The sequence below is a fragment of the Chamaea fasciata genome, unplaced genomic scaffold, assembly GCF_029207755.1.
Source record: "Chamaea fasciata isolate MVZ Bird 193981 ecotype frontalis unplaced genomic scaffold, bChaFas1.0.hap1 SCAF_4, whole genome shotgun sequence".
Lineage (NCBI taxonomy): Eukaryota > Metazoa > Chordata > Aves > Passeriformes > Sylviidae > Chamaea > Chamaea fasciata.
This window is the reverse complement of record NW_027094089.1, coordinates 8,540,667-8,564,498: the sequence shown is the minus strand read 5'-3', so window position 1 is coordinate 8,564,498 and position 23,832 is coordinate 8,540,667. Positions and strand designations below refer to the sequence as shown.

General features: G+C 38.0%; 1 protein-coding gene across 7 annotated transcripts in view; it reads right to left on the bottom strand.

Moving 5' to 3' along the window:
* NFIB (nuclear factor I B) overlaps positions 1-23,832 on the bottom strand; it is a 175,915-nt gene that overhangs the window by 138,501 nt on the left and 13,582 nt on the right. Inside the window, exon 3 of one of the 7 annotated variants that reach the window (XM_066180834.1) lies at positions 11,491-12,058. The exons of the other annotated variants lie outside the window; for them this stretch is intronic. Within the exon in view, the coding sequence (XP_066036931.1) occupies positions 12,015-12,058 (44 nt within the window). The 3' untranslated portion in view covers positions 11,491-12,014. Of the gene's footprint in view, positions 1-11,490; positions 12,059-23,832 lie in introns of those variants that run through there. 7 annotated transcript variants of the gene reach the window in all.

The following is a 23,832-nucleotide window of genomic DNA, read 5'->3' as shown; positions in this document are numbered from 1 at the left end:
TCTGCAGTTCATAGATCTTTACAAAGAATTCTGCTTCTCATATATACATAATCTCTGCACACATCTCCACCCCTGCTTCCTTCCCAATGGTACGTGGTCTCAAAAAAACAAATGTTTGAGTTTCCTGGAGCTGAGTGAAAGAGGAAAAATCACACTCCCCAGGGGCAAAACTAAAGGTTCTTGGCGCCCCTGAAGTTGTTAACGATGATACAACATAACATGTCACTTCACCATAATTAGTAAGAGGGAAACAGCCTTTTTTTCACCTCCAATGGCATTAACAAGATAAGACAAGGAATTCCACATCACATCTGAATGTACAAAAATGTCTGATCAAGAAAGTGCTTATATGGACAAGGAGTGACATTTGTGCAACAAGCAGGAAACAAAAACAACAGAAAACACACACACACAAAAAATAATCACAGCAGCACAAATCTGCTCAAAACTAAGAAAAGCTTCCTCAGATTACATCTTTGTCTTCAATTTTTTCTTGATAAAGGCGTTCAGCATTATTTCCCCTAATTTTATAAATGGTCTCCTCCTCCTTCATGTGGATATATTTTTTCTGAGTGTGCCACTTCGGGTATGCAAAATGGTTTACCTTGAAAGGCTTAATTCTCCAGCCTTTTGTAACTAACACTACTTGTGTGGATAATACTAAATTACTTTATTTTGTTTATGCATCCATTTTTCACTCCTGTACTGTAAGTAACTTTGAAAGTGAAGAACCAAAGATGGCATTGCAAATTTTTGCTTCTCTGCAGCTATTCATCATGGAATTTGTATATAGATATTCCAGTATTTTAGGGCTCCTACAACAGTTTTGATTTTGTAAAAAAGGGCGGGATGCACTATGTGCTTCACTTGTTCAGGTTTGGAGGCAGAGGATGGGTATAAAACACAAATAAAAGTAGCACATAAAACTGGCCTGCTAATGGTTCAAATCCCCCAACTACAGAGAAAATCACATATAAACAGGGACAGTGGTTTCCTCTCATAGATCTATTAATGTGCCTTAATGATTATCTAGAGCAACCACCTCAAAGAGAGCAATGATTGCTCAGTAAACCATGCCTATTTATTCTCGGGTTTCTCTGCTGAGATCACCAATCATTTCAATGATGCTTTTTTATAAAACAGTCACTAGTGTACCAGAAACAAGACTAAATCTTTAGTCTTTTATCCAAATAAGACCACATCCTTCAACAGGCACTTCTGACAACACTTTTATTCCCAACTTTTACTGGTTAATCACAGTAGCAATTCCAAGTCTCTTGAGCCCAGTTTTACCATTTTCAGATTGAAATTTGTCCATGTTCAACATCATCAACTAGTGTGTGCACCAACCACGGCAGTGCCTGGAAAGAGTAGAGCAGCAGACAACCCTACCACAGACCTCCTCTGAACTGCAGGACAGCAGACAAGGGATATCCAGCACAAGCATAGACTTAAAAAGGAAAGAAACTAAGTTTGGGGGTCTTGAGTTTTGAAATTTGTGTTTGGTGGGGATTTTTTGTTCATATTTTCATATATTATTTTTCCTTTGATGCAGCATCCTTCACTAACAAAGACAAGAAGACACTGCAAACCCATTCCAACACCACTAGATAAGTAATGACCAAATGTGTTGTCCTGCCTTCAACTACACTTTCTGTTTCTGTTCTAAATCACCCTCAATTACAGATTATACCAACAGAGTGTATGTTTCTGGTGCTGGCTGCCAAAATTATTTTTTAAAGCACTGTAGCTCACTGTGATTTTGCCAAAACAAAATGCTCATCAGTGCCAGATGTGGCACTGCTGCCAACTGTTAGACTGTACCACCCATTGTGGGATCATTCTTCCTCTCTATCTGTGCAATAAAGTTGCTGGACTTTGTTCTCCCAGAGTGGCCCATCAGTGCTTTACTCAGAAATGCAAACTCATTTTTGGACAAAACAGAAGCCTTTTTCCCTCCCAGTTCCCTGCAGCTGACCATGTACTTATGAGATTTTAGACATAATTGAGGACACAAAACCAAAGTTTTAAAACTGGACCTATATTTTGACAACAAAGCTCCTAAAAATAAAGATTTTATTATTTTATATGAGAACCCAATTTCATCTCTTTTGTGGATCTATTAGAGTGCCCAATTTTTCATTTTAATTTTATAGACTTCAAGAAAAAAGGTGGGGTTTATTCCATCAGCATAAAATTAATATTTTAAGAGTAAAATTTGAAAAACTTTTCCCCAGACATCAAGCCAAAACAGAACATTCAAAAATCTGGTCCAGAGATTTTGGATTCTTATATATACTCCTTATCAGGACTTATCGACAGTTCCAAACCCACAACCTCTGAAATACCACAGTCATTTCCTATTTTAGAAACATGGTAACACAGCAGTCTCCAAGACAGCACAATGCAATAACTATGGAGAATTACTGATTTTATACTGATGACCACTGCACTGCTTTTTATCCAAGTGCCTCAAAGTGTCTTACAAATACAATTAAGCCTTACCATGACTGGGAAATAAGAAAATATATTAAGAGTTTCAGTCCAAGAGCTGAGAAGCTGAGGCAACTAGCAATGTCCAAAGGATTTTTGCCTTTAGCTAAATTCAGGCAGGAATCAAGGAGAAGCTCAGTAATGAAACTGAAAAAACTGATCTAAATTCCCAGAGAATCCAAGTTCCTGGCCATTGACTGACAGGGTCTAAGACAGTTTACAATCTGAATGAGTGCATACAAAATGAAAATGGATATTTGAAATTTTTGACAAATTTCAGGTCCAAAAACGCGTGTCAGCTAGAAAGCAATCGTTAAACCAAGATCTAATCTTCTATATAATTTTAATAGAAGCATTACAGGAAATTAATTTCCTGGTTCAGTGTTAGGGATACACAGGGATATATAAAAATAGTATTCATTATACTGGATGCATTTTTGTGTTCCTACAACTGCAGAACAGAATACAACTGCATTCATTGTAATGCTTATTTTCATGTTAGTTTTCATGTGCTTTTTTCCCCAAACTTTTAATCTCAATTCTACTGATGATTAATTGTTAGTCTCACAGAAGTAACTACAGGAAATTTTTTGTCCATTAAATGTTACAAGAAAAGAAAAATTGCTAAATTTTAATCTTGGCATTACCAATGGGCTTTAAGGGCAAGTAAATCAGTTTTCATCCTTCTTTTAAAGAACTCTAAATATGAACTTATATGATGAATTCTCTCTTCAGCAGCCCATCCGCACCAGTTGCACAGGAAAATATGGTAGCTTCCAAGATGTATTTCATTTAACAGTCTGTCTACACTGGGCAATCATTTCAGCATTGTCCAGAGTTAGCAATGCCATCATATTTCTAAACTCTGCCAATGCAATAAATTTTCCTGCACAGAAACACTCAACACAAGCTAAGAATGTTCACACCAAGAGCGATACAAAGCTTTCACTGGAGTGTAGAAGAGAGTTTGTAGCTCTGCTTATTTAACTTACTTTAAAAAGGCGTTCCATACAGAGAGAAAACCCTTAACCCATTTGAAGAATATTTAATATTTCATATTACTGTCCTAAAATTTCTCTATTGCTTGGAGGAGGCAAAAGGGTGGAAAAGAATGAAGAATAGTGGCATTTAGGTTGGAGTCTCCAATAACAACAAGTAAATAGACAAATGCAAAGTTTTTTGTCAAAAGTTTTGAAATCAATAAATTGGTCCTGTACTACAAAACCACAGTTTCCCTCACACAGGACAAACAGTTTACCTACACTAAGTCAAAATTTCGTCATACCTCCTGATTTAAGCTCACTCCAGACCTCAGTTGAAACAACTGCCAACAGGTTTCATCCTTCTTGCAAGTAGAGATGTGTTTGAAAACTGCCTTAAAACAATGAGTACAATTGTTGAAGTCTTTCTGTTTCATACCAAGTCTTTGAAAAATGTAGTGCATCCCTTTGCATATCTGATACGTGCATAGCTTAGTGCAGTAAGTTTGAAGTAAGTATGAAGGAAGAATAGAAGTCTCACTTCCTTCTTCGTTACCTATTAAGGAAAGGCCTAATGCACCATGGCATGCGCAATGAATGGAGTCTTCTTCCAAGAGGAAACATCCTTCAAAGCTGAGTGAACTGAGTGTAGGTATCCAGGTGTTAGCATTGAGGGTGGGCTACAGGGTTGGCCTTTGTGCAAGAGACAGAGTATGCCCTGGTCCCAGCAGGCTCCAACAGAGCCACCACAGGGCAGAGCTGAGACCCTCAACCAAGATGGAGGTGCCTCTAGGAAAAGGTATGTAAGAAAGGGCAAAACAATGAGGACTGAGAGAAAAGAACAGCGTGATAAACAACCCTACAAATACTGAGTTCACAGGAGAAGAATATGGATGATGTGCTCCAGGACCATGGTAGAGCAAGTATTTCCCTGCAGCCCGTGCAAAGGACCATGCCAGAATTGCAGAAGGCTTAAGTTTGGAAGGGAGCACTGGAGGTAATGTGGTCCAACCTCCTTGCTCAAGCAGGGTCCCCTAGAGTATGCATGGCCTTTGTCCAGTCAGCTTTTGGGTATCTCTGCATGAGGGAGACTCCACAACCTTTTTGGGAAACCTGTTCACCCACACAGTAAAGTTTCCCCAGCTGGTGGAGGACTCCACATTGGAGCAGGTTAATATTTCCTAAAGGACTGTTCTCCATGGAGAAGATGCACACTGGAAAAACAGGAAGAACAGGAAGGATATGCAGAGAGGACCTGTTCTCAACTGACCAGAACCCCAGTTCCCTTCCTTCCTACACCACTAGGGCCCAGGACAGGGTGGTAGAAGAGTCAGGAACGAAGGTGTAAAACTGATCCTGTAAAAAGCCAGGAGGTGGGAGGAAGGTGGTTTCATTTTTTCTGTTTCTCACCATCTAACTCTATTTTAGTTGACAATAAATTAGACCAATTTTCCCCAAATTGAGTATGTTTACCAATGAGGGTAATCTGTAAGTGACCTCCCTGTCTTTATCTCAACCCACCAGATTTCTGTCCTCATTTTGTCCCCAGTTCTGCTGAGCAGGCAGAGTGAGACAGCAGCTGGGTGGGCATCTGGCAGCCAGCCAAGGTCAATCTACCACAGTAAAAAAAGATAAAGCAGGCTTTGTCCTTTTCTTGTTGTAACAGAATATGCTGTGTATGCCTGTCTCTCCTAGAAGTAGTGCCCAGAACAAAGCCAGAACATCAATTTATGACATAAGTTATCTTTCACCACTCTCTAGGCATCAAGAAAAAAATACTATGGTATTTTTACATTTGCAGTTGTGAGGTGACAATATTTTCACACTGAAAGTTTTAAAACCTAAGGATATTCAGATTTCTCTCATTTTTTATACAATGTCAGCCATTGTTATGATGAAAGAAGAACATAAATATGAACCAGAGTACAGATGCATCTACCTCACTTTTTGGCACATACAGTGTGCAATCAAAAAAAAAAAAAAAAAAAAAAAAAAAAAAAAAAAAAAAAAAAGTTTGTTCACAAAAGATTGGTCCAAAACAGCACATTTACCAGATTATTTACAGATTATTACAGATTATTATTATCCTGGCATAATAAAATACTGCTTTGAAAAACTTGCCCTGGAACTAAAACATCCTTTCGTCTTCTAAAACACCTTTTTTCACTTCTATACACTTGCAGGTAATACAGTGATTTATAGTGAAATAGCTCCAGTAGAATACACTACTTAAAGTTTAGTATTTTTCCATCAAGAGTGCCAAAGAAACATGAGAGAAATGAGATTACCGTTTTAAGGCTTAGGGGAAAACTCACACCCCTTCAAAAAATGAAATGGCTGCTTACTTTTTTGCTGTGTTCCATTGCATTATATTTTAAAGCACCAAATCATTGCATCAGCTTTTTGTTAATACAGTATTTTAAACCAATGAGTTCCCAGACTAAATTCATCCTCTGATTACCTAAACACTTCTTGCCAGCATGAAATAGAAATCAGCAAAAAGATGAGACAAACCAGCAGTTTCAGGGCAAGAGAAGGCTTCTGTGGGAGGCTGTATGGAGACGGCCAGAGGGGAATGGCATCTTTTTTAAAGCCATTATCCATAAAGTCATCTCAGCTGTTTCATGGAATTGTACCCTTAAATTTATCTGAATATTTGAAACACTTCACTGGGAAATAAAAGACATGTCTAAGAAGAGCCTAAAGAGATTAACATGTGGAACAATGGTTACTAAAGGAGGAAAAAGACTGATTTCCTGATTAGATAATCTGAAATCTCTAAGCAGTGGTCATACCCTACTTTTAAAAATTTGACAGAAAGAGAGGGAAGAAACAGCAGAAAAAAAAGTAACCAGGGGGGGGAAAAAGCAATTCTGACTAAGAAATACTCTTCAATACCTGTCTATTTTATGTACATTGCCACTGTGAATTTTCTCTTAGTGAAAACACCACCATTTCTCACACACACACAGACAAACAACAGTAACAAAAACAACTCCTCCCCATGCATCTAGGACTCCTGGTAAATGAGTAGAGATACATAATAATCATATCCCAAATTCAAATGCAACACTGAGCTTTCTGGCAGAGCTCACGCTTAACTCCTCCAGAAACCCAGCGCATGCACACAGGCAAACATTACAGAATTTTTGAATCAGTAAGTCATTTGGAAGAATCTCCAGAAGTGTGCCGAGGCATGCTTCTGGTGTTGTGCCAAATTATATGCTTCTGTTTGTGGCTTTCATATATGGATTAGACAGATGCACCAGCATGTACTGTTTGGCAAGTAGTGACAATATAGCCTATTCTGAATTTAGTAATTCAAACTTTACTGAAGTTTTACTAGGTAAGAAAAAGAAAAAAAAATAATGACATAATGTTTGGGCTCCACCTTTATACCCTTTCAGGATCTTCCTGCTCACTTGCAAAAGACAAGAAGCCCCTGTAAATCCAGAATGTCCTCTTTAGATCATTCTAGTGTAGGAATTTCAGTTAAAAGTTGAAAATGTCAAGTGTAATTAAGATGGAGTTTGCATTAATTTGCTGTTATTCTAAAGCCTTTCAAAATTTCCGGAAGTATCACTGTAGAACTACCTAATACTTGAATTTCTAGCCACAGATTCACCTGGAAATTAGTTAAAGGCCCAATTATCCAGTCTTGTGACCTGACCGTGCCATAGGTAATTACAGACTTTCTTACAATACATACCAGGGGTTCACAGGCTTAATAACCACAGAGCTCTTCCTTCCTCCTTCTTCCAGAGCACTTACCACAATGAAGTTGAATGACATACCCGGGGCAATGCTTCTCGATTCTTTACACTTCAGAGCTTGAAACACTGGAATTTCAAACAAAGCTTTCTTCTAGATCCTGCAATCATTACAACGTTCTGCAAATAACAGGCTTTAATCTTCACTTTAATCTGAGTTTACCAGGAATATAAACACAAGTGCCATTGTCTTCTATAAATCACATATAAAATGTCGTGCAACGTCAGTCCATTCACAGTCTGCCACTTGCCTCAGTTTATAGGTAAGAGTTCAACATGCAAAAAATGTACAGAAACCAGGAAACTTTTTTTAAATGATAGAAAGGATTAGATACTGAAAGTGGCTCATTGTTAATTGAGTCTCATGTGTGAAAGCTACAGGAAGATTAGTTTATACAGCTGCTGCTTTATGCCAAAACATTGTTAACAAGGTACACATGTTAAATCTGCATCTCCTTTCAGTCCTTAAAAAAGAATGACAACATTAAATCCTATGACAAATATTAATTTTTTAAAAATCACTATTATTTCCTGGGGAATTCAACTATTTCAGACTGTTCTTATTTTATTACAATAATAAGCTTTTTTTTAGGCAACCTTCCATCACATGAAAACTAAGTCGAGAGCACAGAGGTGGGAACAGAAGGAAACTGAAGGTTAAATCTTAATAATTTCTCCTCTGGGTCTCCAAATCTAAGTCTTCAAGGACTGTTTTGAAACAAAACAAAAAAGTAATCTTGCAGTTATTCCCAGCAGAAACAAGGACCTTTTAAATCCAAAGCATTCATAACTCAAAATAGCGTTCTGAAACTAATGTGAAATTATTCTGCTTTTCTACAGTCTCCAAAAAAAATTGGGGGACTAGAGATTGAAACAAACGAGGAAGCTCTTCGACTGGGAAACAGAGAGAACAAAGCCTGCAGCAAGCCTATCCCTCCATCCCTCTACGCAAACTGCAAATAGGCAACCAGGCCTTCCAAGGAGGGAAGATAGTTAGATGGAGCCACTCCCACCGCTGCTGTGCCAGGTCAGGTTACAAGGGTGGGCTACATTGCTAAGTGGCAGCTGAACACTTTAAAGGGAACCTCTAGAAGACAGTAGCTGCATCTGAAAAGCAACTGGCCTCGTCATCCCCCTCCTCGGACACATGGCCTCCTTCATCCCTGTCACTTGAGCTAGGAGGGAGCTGTTTGTGAGGGCAGTGGGACCACTCCCCTGCTCACATTGCTATTACAAGTATGGGAATATATTTGTAGGCAATGGTATGCAAGCCTAGACTGTGCCATGAGCCAGCTGGCCAGAAGTGAATGCCATATAGTTGCTGCAATGTGCCTGGCAGCCTCAACGGTGTAGGGAAAGTTAGGTCTGCTCACAAAATGCCGTATAAGTATGTCCTAACCTTGCTTCAGTTTTCTTAACTACTGGCCACTTTAGTACAAAGCACTTTTCTAGAAGGTGAGCTCACACTTTTCTGTGAAAAAGTTAGGTTGTGACAAAAATGTCCTGCTATCTCATGCTTCGCAGCAGCACCCAGAGATATCCTTAAAAATACAATTGTGCTCTCCCTTCTAAAACTGGATGCCAATATAATAGTACTACATAATACTAAAGCAAGAGGAAGTTTAGTGGCCTCTCAGGGAACCAAGTGGAAGCATACTGATAAATGTGGGTAGGAAACCAGCCCTAATATTCAACAGCTGAGAACAAGGTAATGTGGACCGTTTGAATGGGCACAGGGACTGGAACTGGAGATTAGAACTGCTTTTCCAATTTGGCGTATATTTTTTCTTTGGCCTAAGCAAAGTTGCTTAATGCACTAAATGAAGAAACTTTCTATTAACTTAAGACCTCTGGCTACCTGTCATATTCAATTAGACCCTTCAGTAGTTTCAGGTCACTTAGATCTATCTCTTGTGTTCCATATTTGGCTAAACATTTTTCATCATACAGATTATGAAAGATTTGCATCTTTTCACATGGTGATACTAGTGATGCTCAGGAAATTAAATATTTCTTGCGCTGAATTCAAGTTTGCCTCGGTAAGAAAACAGTATTTAAATATATGGATGATTATGGCAGAAAGAAAAAAAAACATGAACCACAACAAATAAGCTATATTCTACATACTGAGTATTCAAATTTAACTGCCAAAATATAAAAAATATATATGTAAATACCTCTGTGCAAATTAATTGTATCCTTAGATGCTAAGACTTCCATTATTACAGAATACCTGTTGCATGTTACTCTCAATTACACTCATTTCAACCTTAGTGGCAGGTGCCTCATTTAAATATGTTTAACAAATGTAAGAAAGCCAGTAGAGAGTAGTGGCTATGACACTTCACAGCTGAACTCTGATGTATGTGTTCTAACCTTGCTTACATATTTCCACCACTAAGGGTAAAAACTGCACAGGTTCCACACAGTACAATGCCAGGTTACTGTAGAAAGTCATTATCTGGAATTTGCAATTTTGCTGAGCCAAAAGGAAGATGTGGCAAATAAGTACAACAAGAAGATATTCACAAAACAGGTAACTTAAACTCTCTCTATGTGGTCACATAAACACAACAGACGGTGGTAAATCCCCCAAAACCAAATTTAAGTAGCAGTCATCATTAAACCAAAAGAATGTATAGCAATGACTTCACCCTGTAATTCTTTCTTGATGCACTGAATCAATGGCATACCTTAATTCACTTTCCTGGTTTATTGCTAAGCTATGAACATGGTAGTAATTACAATTGTTTGCTTCTAACTCTCTCTGTAAACCATGGAGAGATAAACTGCTATTACTGAACATACACCCTACAAATAATCATGTTTTGATAATATAGGTAGAGGATAAAAAGAATGTGAAGAACACCAAAAGGAAAGCAAATGACAGCAATAATAAAGACTGTGGTGGAAAGCACGTCAAGGTCACTTAATGGCACATAGTAATTTGCTGCAGACCAAAGGTTCATTCCATTCACATGAACAAATGCATTCATATTTTAAAGCAGAAGCCTCCCAAAAATCTGGAATTGCTTAGATGACTCAGATTTTTCACTTTTCAACAAACGTGTGAGAACACTACCTTGCCACACAGTTTCAAATATTTATATAGAAAATAAACTTCTTCAACTCATTAAGTCCATAAGACACATATTATTTTGCTATTGTTATCTGGATGAGTGCTACGCCAGAGTCACAATTTTGTGGTTTCCAAGATGAACCTTTCAAGTGTTCTGACAGAAATATGCTATTGTATTGTGTAATCTCTTTTCACTTATTCCACAGAGAGTCTGCAAAAGAACCTCCCATGCTATGCAAACACTTTTTATCAATGAAGACTATATTAATGACCTTCACCATTTCTTACAAACTGCAATGAAATTTTGACATTAAAAATTTAATTTAAAAGGCTATTTAACACACTGGCCACCATGACTCTGTGGACAGGATGCAGATTACTTAAATTGGTCATCTGTACACTACAGAGTGAAACACACTCCTTCTGAAGCCTATGCATTTGAACATGCTGACAGTCAAAACCGAAGAATTCAGCTGTGTCTAAAGAGTGTGAAGTTCAAAAATGGAGAAAGAGATAGTGTCATTTTGAAAAACACTATGAATTTATCAATAAAATTTAAATGAGTGCTTGATCCGAAGAGAAATCATAGCAGCATATGCCACGGTCTTGAACTTTCATAGGGTTAAAAACTTTTATAAATTATCCTTTTTGCATCAGTCATAATGACAGTATCACAAGCAGCATCAGGTAGTAAACTCCCAAAAAGTACCACACAATCCCAGAACAATCCAGTAAGATGAACACATCTTTTATATTTTGATATGTTTTAGGTTTTTTATTTTCTTTTGAAATAGTGAAATTTCATCAAAAGCTATTTCATTTCTTTCTTAGCAATGTTTAAAGCATAACTGTGTTTATCTGCAATGTGTCCTACTTGGTTTGGTGTATTGAAATTTTTTAACAGCTATAAAGATTAGGAAATATGTTTTTAATATAAATAACTGAAATCTGTTTTTCGAAAACCAAATTTTAGCTGCTTTCCAGAGTTTCCTCTACTGACAGGCATTTCAACAACTATCATTGAAAAAAAAAAAAAAGTTAAAAATTTAAGCATTTATAAGCAAGAGAGCACTATTTCTCCATTCACTTAAGATTTTATTGTCAAAGATAAGATATGCAAACACAATAGTTGTTGTAAAGAACATGACGTAGAACATACTTATCTATTTATGCTTGCGAAAAAATATTATCTTATTCAGAGAATTTAATTTCAGAATGCAGTACCACAATGAAGAGTATCAGAAATTAACAATCCCAATCATTTGTTTTATCTAGCAATACGAAAGTGCTAAGAGCCACAGCCTGCAGGTTGGAGTGCATCTACACCATGGTGAGTGCTGCTTTAGCACAGAATTCCATACTAAGGATTTCAAATACCACTGTGCACCACAACCTCAATAGGGCTGAAGATCCTGCTGTGCTGAACTGAGGCACAGAAGGATGTGGATCTCAAATATCTGCAATCCTTCTCCACTCAGACACTTAGCTGCAAGTCTGTGTAAAGCATGTCTAGAAACAGCAAGAAAAAGGTAACGTGTTTATATGAACAGTTGTCATTTCACTTGGATAGTCAGGAGACAACATTTCAAAAGAGAAATACTGCAAAACTCATTTTGCATTCCAAAGGTGTTCACATTCAGCAAGAGGCCCATAACACAGCAGAATGACAGGAGATCCTGTTATCTTGATAACTTAACAAGGTACGTTGGTTCTGATGAAGAAGAATGTTATTTCTCCTGAAATATGAGAGAAAAATATAAAAAACTACCGAGAATGAGACAAGGAATCGCAAAACAAACAATGAACTATTCTTCAAAACTAACTGATTGGTGTCCTTCTTGTTCAGAATCAGTTATAATTTCGTCCCATGAAGTCACAATCTTCTGTAATGTATTTCAAAATTTTGGCAAGGATTGATTTAAAATATCAGAAAAAATCTCAAACCAGAACAAAGTCCAGTAAAATTTAAACAAACCAAAAATGTTTGTTACATTATTTAGATTTGACCTACACAAACAAAAGACAAATTCAGACCCTAAAAAACTTATGCATCTTGGGAGTTGAGACAGGGGAGGCAAATGAAATAGTGTACACAATTACATTTCAGCAAGCTTGATGTCCTACACTTGCTATTTTGAAAATACTAATTCCGCGTAGCTCCAAAAAAGAAGAGAAAAAAAATTGCTGACTGAACTAATAACCACTAGCAAATGAAGATGAAAATATCTCACTATGGAAAATTAATACAAGTGTTTGCTTGATATTTTCTCAATATAAATAAATTTTCTGGAGATTTTGCATGTCTTTTTTTCCAAAATCTTTCATACTAGCATATATGAAAACAAATGTGTAAAATATTTTGCTCTCAGTTTCAAGACCTGTTCCCTGGCAGTGAACAGTTTGTAATTTCAGTTGATGTTCATCTCCATTCTGCTTTTTAAGCATAGCATAATAGATTTATATTGAATATTTAGCATAGGTTTGATCTTCCACAGAGCTCAATATAAAATCTAGAAAATACTCCCTAAAGCATATTGTTTGCTTCTCAAAAGCAATTACTTCTAACTGGTCCATTTAGACTCTCATTGAAAACCATTAAGAGTATAATTCCTTATTGTTTCCTAAAAACATGAGGGAAAATACGGGTCTATGACAGGGAAGTACAAATTGTGATAACTGCAGTGCAGAGATACAGGTAACACAGTAAAAATCCCCATAGTAAATATTTTTTCCCCTAATGAAAAGTATGCTTAATTATAAATCTTGCATATTGAAGGAAACTTGACTCATAATAATCAGAAAATATAGGGAGACAAAAAGATGCTGTAAATTTACAGCTTGTGAATAAAAGCACCACCTTTGAACATGTTACTTTCTCAAGTAACTGCACAGAAACTTTATTTATACTCTAGCTCTTGCATATCTGTTAAATACAGTTCCCTCAAGCCTTGCCTATTAGACTTTGAATACTATTTTATCAATTTTACAGAGGTGAAAGTATAAGCATTAGAAGCATTCCAAATTAGCAGGAAATTTTACAAGAACTTGCAACCATATAGAGGAATAACATGCCTCTGGTCCACCAATCCTGCAGTTGCTGACAGCAACTTAGTGCTGTAGGCATATTTGAAATCTTATTCCTTTTTTCTCATTGATCTGATGACATGAGTAGCCATAGCTTGTTGTCCATTACATGGCTCATGGAAATCCCAGGCCATTGTCCTTGTCATGCACAGACTGACTGTAAATTTTAAGTGCAGGGAATCCAAAGCATGGATGAAATGCTAGAACTATTGTGCATCCACTTCATTATTGATACAGACTCCTTGTGCTTTTGGACTTCAGAGAGATCTTTAACCCCAATGCAAAATGGCCGAACTGACATGCCCAGCTCTTTTGCTATGCTTTTCTATAGCTATTTTGTTATAACTTCAGTGCTCCTAGGAACAATGAATGGTGCTTTGTCCCTATCTTCATCTGCACAGCCCAAGGAATGCGACAAGCACACAGGAAATACACCAAATGACCCCACCACTATGAATCCACACACTCCTGTGTGTTATGAAACCACACCTACAGAAACTGGGAGTCAACCAAGGTAACACAGAAGTCTATTGTCCCTCTCTAGATCTCTTTGTACTCATCACAAAAGCTACTAAAAAGCTACTCTAGCTGCAGCAAGTGCTACCACAGCTAAAGTATCCTCTGTTTTTAAAGAAAAGCAAGGGAACTGGACTTTGCTCATCCCAACATAACCATCATCTGTTTCTGCTGTTCTTTTTTAGTTGCTTGCAATATTTCCAGTCGACCATCCACGCTTCTACAGTGAATGCCAGGTGGACTCCTTGACTGTAGTATTTTAGTTAATTCAGCCAAAGCAGCATAGACTTCAACTGCAAGATGCAAAATATCTTAAAATTTTACTGAAGAAATTTCTTTCTCTGTTTCCAAAACTCTGAAAGACAGTGATAGTCTTTAACATGTATGCCAAAAGCCTCCTTCAGTATCTAAGCATATCTCAACATCTGCCGTCTGGTTTACAAACTTCATACAACATGGGTGTGGAACAGCAGCAACCATACATAGCTACATATAGCATTTTCCCTAGAGTAAATAAAAATATGCAGGAAGGGAAGAGAGGCACAGCACATAATGAGAGTTTCTTTTCGTAATAGTCTGCTTTATAGCAACAGATAACAGTCTTGCTATTTTGCTGTTTTCTTTTAGTCCAGATAAAACATTTCCTCAGAGTTTTCTTTACCAGTCATGAGATTATTACAGTTGGTGCAACAGATGTTGGTCCCTAGGAAGAATGTTCTGATCCTGTAAAACCTGCTTTCTCATGTGCAGGCCCTTTGAAATCAGTGGGATTTATGTAAATAGGAATTTGCAGGATTAGGTTTACAGTCTAGGGTGTCTGCAGTACTTCAGTCATCTGTGTTCTAGTTTTGTTGCCTGGGAACTCAATACACCAGAATAGCCTCTGAACAGCCCTTTAAAGAACATCCTTTACAGAAGAAGTATGAATCTCAACAGAGTCCTTTCAACATGAATTCAGCATTAGAACTTTGAATTACTGTAAAATGACCCCTCCTGAGCCAAATGAGATTCAAAGAGATTAGATGAGATCCATATTAACCTACAAAATACAAGAAGAATGTCCCTCATATTTACAAACCTGGGGAAGGAGAGGAAGAAACATGAGAGATTCTTTTTTCCTTTCTTTGTTTTTTTCATTGTTCCTAAATGGAACACAACATTCTGTATGTATATTTTCTGCTTCCAGCATCAAAATCCAGAGCTACAAACCTTAGGTATACAGTAACTTTGGGTTACTAAAGAGACAGAAGAAGAGAAATTACTATTCAGAAATCAACAGACCTGAATAGTGCAGGGGTTGCAAAACTGATCCTATTGGCAATAGACATGGCATTCTCCACCACCCCCTACTCACACACACTATTGGGTTCCCTTACAGAGCCCTTGCCCACTCCACCTTAGCCCCATAACCTCTTCTCTCCCCTCACCTCACCCATTCCCCACATCCACACAAGTTGTGGCAGGAGTTGGGTTACTGCTGCAGTTTTTATTGGCAAGGAGGCACAAACAGCCCAGAGCCACGTAGCACTCAAATAATGACAGAATCCAAAAAACCTGATGTGTGAACTGTCTGTGAAAACACTCGGTGAAGATAGGAAATGCTGGCATATTTATTCAACAATGATGATGTCCAAAGAATCAGCTACTCTGCCACTCAGCTGTCTGCCCCTCAGGCAACAAGAAATATGTCAGCATGGCACTGGTGGGGCCTCACCTTGAATCCAATGTTCAGTTTTGAGCTACTACAGGAAATACTTTCAGGTGCTGAAGCAAGTCCAGGGAAAGGGCTGAAGAGATTGTAAAAGGTCTAGAGAAAAAAGTCCATGAGGAGCAGTTGACAGAGTTGACATTCTTTAGCCTGAAGGTAATAAGGAGGCTGAGAGGAGACTTTGGTGCTCTCTCTGTAACTATCTGAAAGGAGATTGTAGTCAGGTGGTTGTCAGCCTCTTCTCCCAACTAACAGGACACAGGGCAAGAGGAAATGGCCCCAAGTTGCACAAGGGGAGGTTTATATTGATTATTAGGAAATAGATTGATTACCAAAAGAGATGTCAGGCATTGCAACAGGCTGTCCAGGGAAGCAGTTGACTTGCTATCCCTGGAAGCATAGACAAGAAGGGTAGATGTGGCACTCAGATTTGTGGTGAACTTGGTGGTGCTAGGTTACTGATTGGATCTGATAATTTTAGAGGTCTTCCCCAATTTAAGTGACTCTAGGATTCCATGTAGCACTTTAAAAGAAGTCATGTGTTACTAGTGATAGAGAAACAAGCAACAAAAACCAAAGGCACCTTTGTCAATATGATGCAAAACAACTAGGATGTGTACCAGACATCATGCACTCAGACTGGAAACCACGAATCAAACACCTCATGACAGGCACAGTCATATGCATATATTATTATTGGAAAATAAAACACACATGAAACAGAGACAAGTTCGAGTTAATCCTGTAGTTATAGTTACTCCAATGGGCAAGTTTTTCCAGAGTAGATTGACATCATCCTGTAGGGAATCCAAAGGAGCAGTTTACATAACAGCACATGAAGGTGCCATATTAATGCAATTTTGCTGCTTTCAGGACCCACATGAGCTTCCTCAGACCTCACCATGATGTGTCTGGTTATCACTGTGTTGTTATAAAACATAGACAAACTTCGGCAGAATCAAAGTTAAAATTTGTAAAGTCTTTTTGCAGCTTTTCTGGCATGTGTAGATTAATCACTAAATTCTGTTCTGTTCATTTTGACACCTGTTTCCAGGGCATTTACCCTGAAAACCAAAGACTTCATAAAACATTTGCTAAAGCTGTCATTAATCACTTTTTCCAAAAATACAACCCGTAACTATCACTATCCAGCAGTCACATCCACATGAGCTAATACTGACATTTTATAATGTCTCAACTGCACTTTTTGGTCTTTGACAAAGGTGCCTATCCACGGGAAGAGAAATGTCATGAGCACAGAGAAGACAGAATCTTATTATACTGTAACACGGAATTTAAGAAAAAAATCTATGTATAGCCCTGTCTGTAGGCTCCTCACCAGATGGAATAGGGAGTTCTGTGTTAATACTCATCCTACTGTGAAAGACGTCAGCAAGCCCAAGTTACCAATAATATTACTTGAATTCTGACAAGGTCAGACTGTCTGGACTATATTTAAAACACTTTTATCTTACTGCAATAGGATAATGTGTTCTAAGACTATACACCACAGGAACATAAGACACTTCTGCTGATTTAACCTAGCCTCAGAACCTTATGCTCTGTACCATGCTTCAGGTTAATTACAGCAGAGCAATGCAGAACAGCACCAGACTCTAACACAGCGCAAAGTGAATTAGTATGGCCTTCTGATCAAAAACTAAGCAGACTTTGTCTCAAAAATCAATTAAAAAACTGCAAAAATCTGAGAGAAATTTCATGTGATTTTAGTTGCTTATTGTTTGTGAAGTCAAAGCTCAGAAATGGAAGAAATTTGACTACTACCTTAGCAGCACTGAACTCTGAAATTAGAAAGAATATTAAGTTATCATCTGAACCACTTCTCTGCTAGATCAGATTTAGGTATGTCATCTTGGTAGATGCTCCCTAAACCTGCCCTTGATTAAAAACCTCACATCATTAGAAAGATAGTGAATTTTTTCTTGAGCATATTCTTAACTAACTGATGAAATGGTGTGTCTTTACTTGACCTGCCTAAAAGGAAGGCTAATCAGAAAATAAGAAAGTTTCTGGCTACCTCCAAATAATTCACACTTTTTTCTTCATGTACATAGAGCAACCAAAACTAGACAGCATTGAAAACCACTACTAGTTCTTTCAGTTGAATGCAATTAGTAGTGTGTGAGTCCTTCCAACAATTGTTGCAACTTCATTCTAGGACTTGGTCCACACTACTAAATGATCAGTACAAGTATTTGACTTATTGATCCTCATCCCAAACCTGAATTACATCTTTGAATGCATATTCTTTGCATCACACAAATACTGAAGGACAAATAACAGATTAATTGCTGCCCCTAATGGTGTGTTTGTGAGTGCTAAGAAGCCATTCCAAATGCTCCAAAAAGGATTAATGCAGTATAACAAGTCTATTTAATTACTGAAAGACCAGTGATCCTCATTTTACTATAAGCAGCTTTTCCTTTATTTGGAGGTTGTAAATAGAACAAAATCACTACAGGACAACTGTAATTCTTGTCCCAGAATATTCAAGTTATATCCACAATATAGTGAAAAAATACATGAAAGGCCAAGAAGGACTAAATACGCACACTGTATTTGTGTATGACAAAGCAAGATCAGCATGCATTTTAAAATACTAACTTATAAATTACAAAAAAAAAATTTATGCTCTAAATAACAATTTGATATTTTTTTAAGTAAAAAAAATGGCAGCAATTAAGCTAGTTAAAGTAATTACACAAAGCTTTAAAACAAATTCCCTTGAGTTTAATAAAGCCAACTAAGTTTGTGGCTCCTACAACATAAGCCTCTAAAATAACTGAACTGCAGGCTGTAAACTCAGCTATGAATACATATATGGCAAAATCACAAACTGACGTCCTTTAAATTCTATGTCTGAATCCAAAAGTCCAATCAATTTTTCAATTCTCTTTTCTGCACAAGCTGGTTATTCTTTAACTGGAAGTTAAACAAGAGAATAAGTTTTGATGTTAACCCTTGGTTTGCTGTAAACTGCACTGTTTAGTGTCAGCTGGAAAAATGCATGGACACACTTCATTTTTGTAAATTATTGCCATTTCCCACTCTGAGAAGCAGACACAGTAATTTTGTAGGTTTTGATATGGCTAGCTCATTACCAGCCCTAAAACATCATCATAAAGGAAGGAATGAGGAAAGCAGTGCCTGGAGTAAAAGCAGATGACTTTTGGGTTCAAAAAGCACAGGTTACTAATTATTTAGGAGCGTTTCACTACAATCACTTGGGACTTCAGGCAAAGCTAGGCCCTCTAAGATGCAATTCTGAACCAAGTCCCTACAGACCAATGGTGTGCCCAACAGCTGCCTCACAAATCAGACTTGTCCAATCTGGGAGATGAAACAGGATGGCCAGCACATTCCAGACACAGGTACATTAGCTTGGGTTTCATCTCACACCTTACCAAATTTCTGACCATCCATCCCGAGCATGGGATCACAGTGCAGGAACTTAAGTGTTTGAGTGGCCGACTTGACTGAAAACCTGTGATGAGAGCAGAGAGAAGGATGGGAAAGCAGACTGAGCTCATAGGCCACCCCTGCAGGCACTGCAGATGCCTCCTTTGTTGTTGAATGTTGATGAACATCCATACAATTGTCCCATAATGAGTGTTTCTTTTATCTTTCTGTCTGGAGTATATTTTTGCTTCACAGTCACAGGGCAGGGAAACTCAGAGAGCTGTCTGTGCCATGCCCCATCCCCAAGGGCCAGCCCTGCCCAGAGCTCCTGCTGAATGAAGCAGGGGTGACGTGAGAAGTGCTGGTCCCACAGCCCTGGTCCCCAGTGCCAGGCCAGCCCCACTGTGTGGTTCTGCTCTGACACCCTCTCCCACGGAGCAGTACTACCGCAGGGCTTACAGGCAAGGAATGCTTTGTGCTGGCCCTCCCTGCTTGGGCAAGTTTCTTCTGCCTGGGCATGAGAAAACTGGGTCCAACATTTCTTTATGATACAGAGCCTTCCTGGGGGCTGGGCACCAGCACATGGGTTTTGCTGCAGTGGAATACAGGAACTTTTTAGCTAGTATGTATCTCAGTATTTATCACAACCCTCACTGGGCCAACACTGAAGCAAGTGATGCTCTCTCTCCCCAGGTCCAGAGACAGAAGGGTATTAATTAACTTGCCTGCAGTCACCCAGAGAGACAAGGCACCCAGGCAGGGCTGGGGACCAGGGACAAGGATTTTGAAGTCCTTACAACTAAACATTGAGTCATACTTTACATTGTCATCACAGAGATAGCATTCAAGTTCCTTGTAACAGCATTCCCACCCTCTTCCTTCAGAGGAACTATGCAACTGCAATTAGAAATCACACCTAGCTTGCAGTGTTTCACACAGAAATAAGAGGTTTCATCATATACAAGTCCACAGGAATGCTGTATGTAAACATATCATCTGATTTCTTTTTCAAGAAGCAAAAAAGAATAAGTTTACAAAGAAATCAGGTGTACTGCAGAAATACAAACCTGCTCATGCCCCTGTGAAAGTCAGTGCACAGTGCTATGAAAGAATATGGAGTTTAAACTATGTCAATTTGACTGAATAAATCCACTCATGTGAGCAAAGTCTAATGCTAAGGATTTAAAATAAGAACATATCAATTATCTGATGACCACAGGAATACAAATTTACTTGTTTTATAATGGTACCAGTACTACCCTATACGTTTTCTTAACCTAGCCACAGCTTTTTGACAGATCCAGCCACTGATTTTGTAAGGCACTACTTCCTAAAACAGCGTCACAATGCAGCATATGATTAGATGTAATACCCATTTCAATAAAATAAACTGTCCCAACAGTCAAATTGTTGGTAGTTATGGGAAGCATAAAGTCTACATCAAGAAGTTGACATTAGCATCTGAGATACTCACAGTAGGCAGCCTGTAAGGAGCCAGTGATTGTCCCCACCAAGAATAATTCTTAAGGACAAGTAGCTTCCACAAGAAGCAATGCATTTCTTTTTTTTTTTTTAATTCATATAAAGATTGTTCTTTCTCTCTTTTACTAAGTTTAGATACTGCATCAAGCATGTTGTTTAGAAGACCTTTTCTTTAGAAGCCATGACTGCTCTTGAATACAAGCTAGGTCTCTAGAAATCAATGTTTTGATATTAAAGAAATAAATAGCCACTTATGATATTGACAGGAAACACTCCTCTATTTCACACCAAAAAATTGTTTTAATCACTCTTGTGTCCTAAAAATTAATAGTGTGCATACTCATTAGATTTTAATCACAAAATATTTTCAAAGCAGAACTTTCTTCCCAGCACATCCCACCCAAACAAAGCTCACAGTAAAATGGGATTGACTAAGATGGATGGTGTTTGCCCTTGAAAAAAGTTGTGACCTAACTGCACCCTAACATAACAGAAATGCACGGCAGCCTGAGAGAGGCTGGAGTTGTCCTCCAGCTCTCAGAAATTCCTTCACTGCCTCTTCTATGAAGGGCTGTCAATCTGTCCCCCTCACTGTCAGCAGACAATAGGTGGTGACATCAGGAGCACTTCCAAAGGAGGATACAGCCACCCTGGAAGGACACTGAAAACCCACTGGAGTGTAAATTAGGGGCTGAGGTCTTCTTGTCAGCAACTACCACAAAGAAGTGGAGGAAGTGGCATGGCCACTGAACAATGGAGAGGTCAAGTAGTTCACAGCCATTTCATGACCCAAACAAACCAAGGTCAAGAGATTCAGGTAGCAACTCAGTGTGGGCATGAGTTACAGCCCAAATGAATTGTTTTAACAAATCAGCTTTGGTCAATTAAATCTAACAAGATGCATTGAATCACATAGCAGGGTTCTTGACACTAAGGCCAGGAGCTGAGGCCAGCCTCGTAAAACACGTCTTTTAACATGGCATAACAAATTTAAGGTACTCCATCTAGAAACTGCAGATGTCAGGGTAAGTTGTCTTGATTAGGAAAAATTTTCACATTTTTAAATCAGTGACACTGGAGTGGAGATATCCCTTCAAAAAGTCTGACATCATTTTCAATGGCATTACTCAGGCAATGGAAAGCTCATACTGCAGTAAGTATATTTGCTATCTCTCAGACACAGTGCACATCCGTAATAATCGTCTAAGCATTTCCCTGTTAGTAAAAAGGCTGAAAATGGTTTGGCATATAAGCCCAATGCAATCCACAAGCAAAAAATATATACCCTGTGAATATTTTAACTTTATTTAATTTCTAAAGGCATAAAGTTTGTAATAACTGAATTCTAAAGCATGCACATTGTTTTGTTTTATTTTAAAGAAAAATATGTAAAACTTATGACACCTCAGAAGACAACTCATGAAGGATATGGTAAGGTAATTGACAGGAAATTAAAGTACAATGCTAGGTTTAAGACAGGTTACCATCTTTCAGTTGTTTAAATTGATCCTTTATGAAAAGATGTGTATTATGAACATATTAACTCAGTTAATATTGCTTGGAGATCAGGAAGTCAAATATGGAAACAACATGTTCAAAATATAGATACTTAAAATTATCAATTGTTACATAATTATAAACAATATAGAATATGATTACCTGTGCACACCATTTGCCTCCAACAAACAATCACCGAACTTTTTCCTAATTTCTCAACAGCCACACCAAGTTTCTCAGAGTTCACTACCTGTTCATTTTTGCATTTGGCTTTCCTGTTCACTTTCTAAAGAAGAAAATGGGAACTGTTTTGATCAATTTCCATATGTATTTTTTTCAGCGGGGAAAAAATAAAACACCCACTTAAAGCCACAGAGATGTCTTTAGTGAAGTGCCTTTATGGAAGGACACCGGAAAACTTAATATGTCCCTTCTACTCTGGGGATAAGCAGTTACTTAAGTAAAAAAGTGCAAGATTTCACTGAGAGAAAAGAACACAATGATTGAACAGGATTCTGCTAAGCTTTCACACCACGCCACATCACAGTAACTTCTCTGTTTTTCAATTCTATTTCTTGGAGCAAAAACAAACAAACATACTAGTAGTTTAAAAATTCCAAACACCACGGGCAGTTAGGAGCGAATTAAGCTTAAAATTTCTCCAAGGTCCCTATAATTTTAAATGACCTTTCTGACTTGAAGAGGGATCTTCTATGAAGTGGAATGTAACACACAAGAGTCACAGGGCATGAAGGCAAAAGCTCTGGTCCTCAAGCTATCTAAAAACATTCAAAACACTATTGTTGACAAAGACACTTTAGACTTCTCAGCCCTTTCTCAAAATCCCCCGCAAACATCAAGTCTGAAATGCCCATCTGCCACCACTCTTTTTGGAGGTGGATGGGACAGGGGTGCACAGATGGACTAAAACAAAAGTCACATTCCAGTGTTGATGTTCCCAAGAAACAGCCAAAGAAATATAATTCTTTAAAATTTTAGAAGTACAATATATTTCAGAAAAGAAAATAATCCCCCTCAGAGGAGAACTGGATGGGAGAGCACAAGTAATCTTTTTGTCAATAAAAACCTGGTGGGAGGAAAATATAAACAACTGTGCCAGAAGAATGCTTCCAGGTTTAGACACAACTCACTGCTACAAGACAGCTACAAGTCACTCCAAAATGAACTCTGCTTTCTCTAAGACAAAGCTAATAATCTGAGATTTACTTCCCTTTTACTAGCTTCTGAGACTTTTAAAGCTCTTCTAATCCAGGTTTCAATGCCCTGAGACAGGGTTTTAGCAAAAACTTTTAAGAAATTCCACCAGAGTTTAAAATTACAAAAATAAAAAAGAGATACAGATTAAAATCATGAAACCTCACAATAATGAATGACATCTTGTTTGACATATCTCAAACAAACTGAATAGTAATAGAGACTTTCTTCATTTTTCACATTCCTTTAGTATCTGGAAAGTAGGTACTCATAAAGAGCCTTCTTCACCCCACAACAGAAGGAGCAACCCTATTCAGTTAAGATAGCAATTTAACTTGATTTTAAGATCATCCTAGTCCAAGCAATTACATCAAAGAAACATTTCATCTTGGAAAGTAACTGCAAAGTAACACTTCAGGAAACCTCTTGAATTACTGTGTTTGGCATTGTGGACCACCATTTCAGAGGGCCACCTGTCCTTCACATGACTATGCTACTACAGTAGCAGCAAGGAAGAGGAGAAGGAAGAAAAGCAGGAAAAAGAAGGGAAAGCTAGATAAAGAAGCAGACTTGACAACAACCTCATGC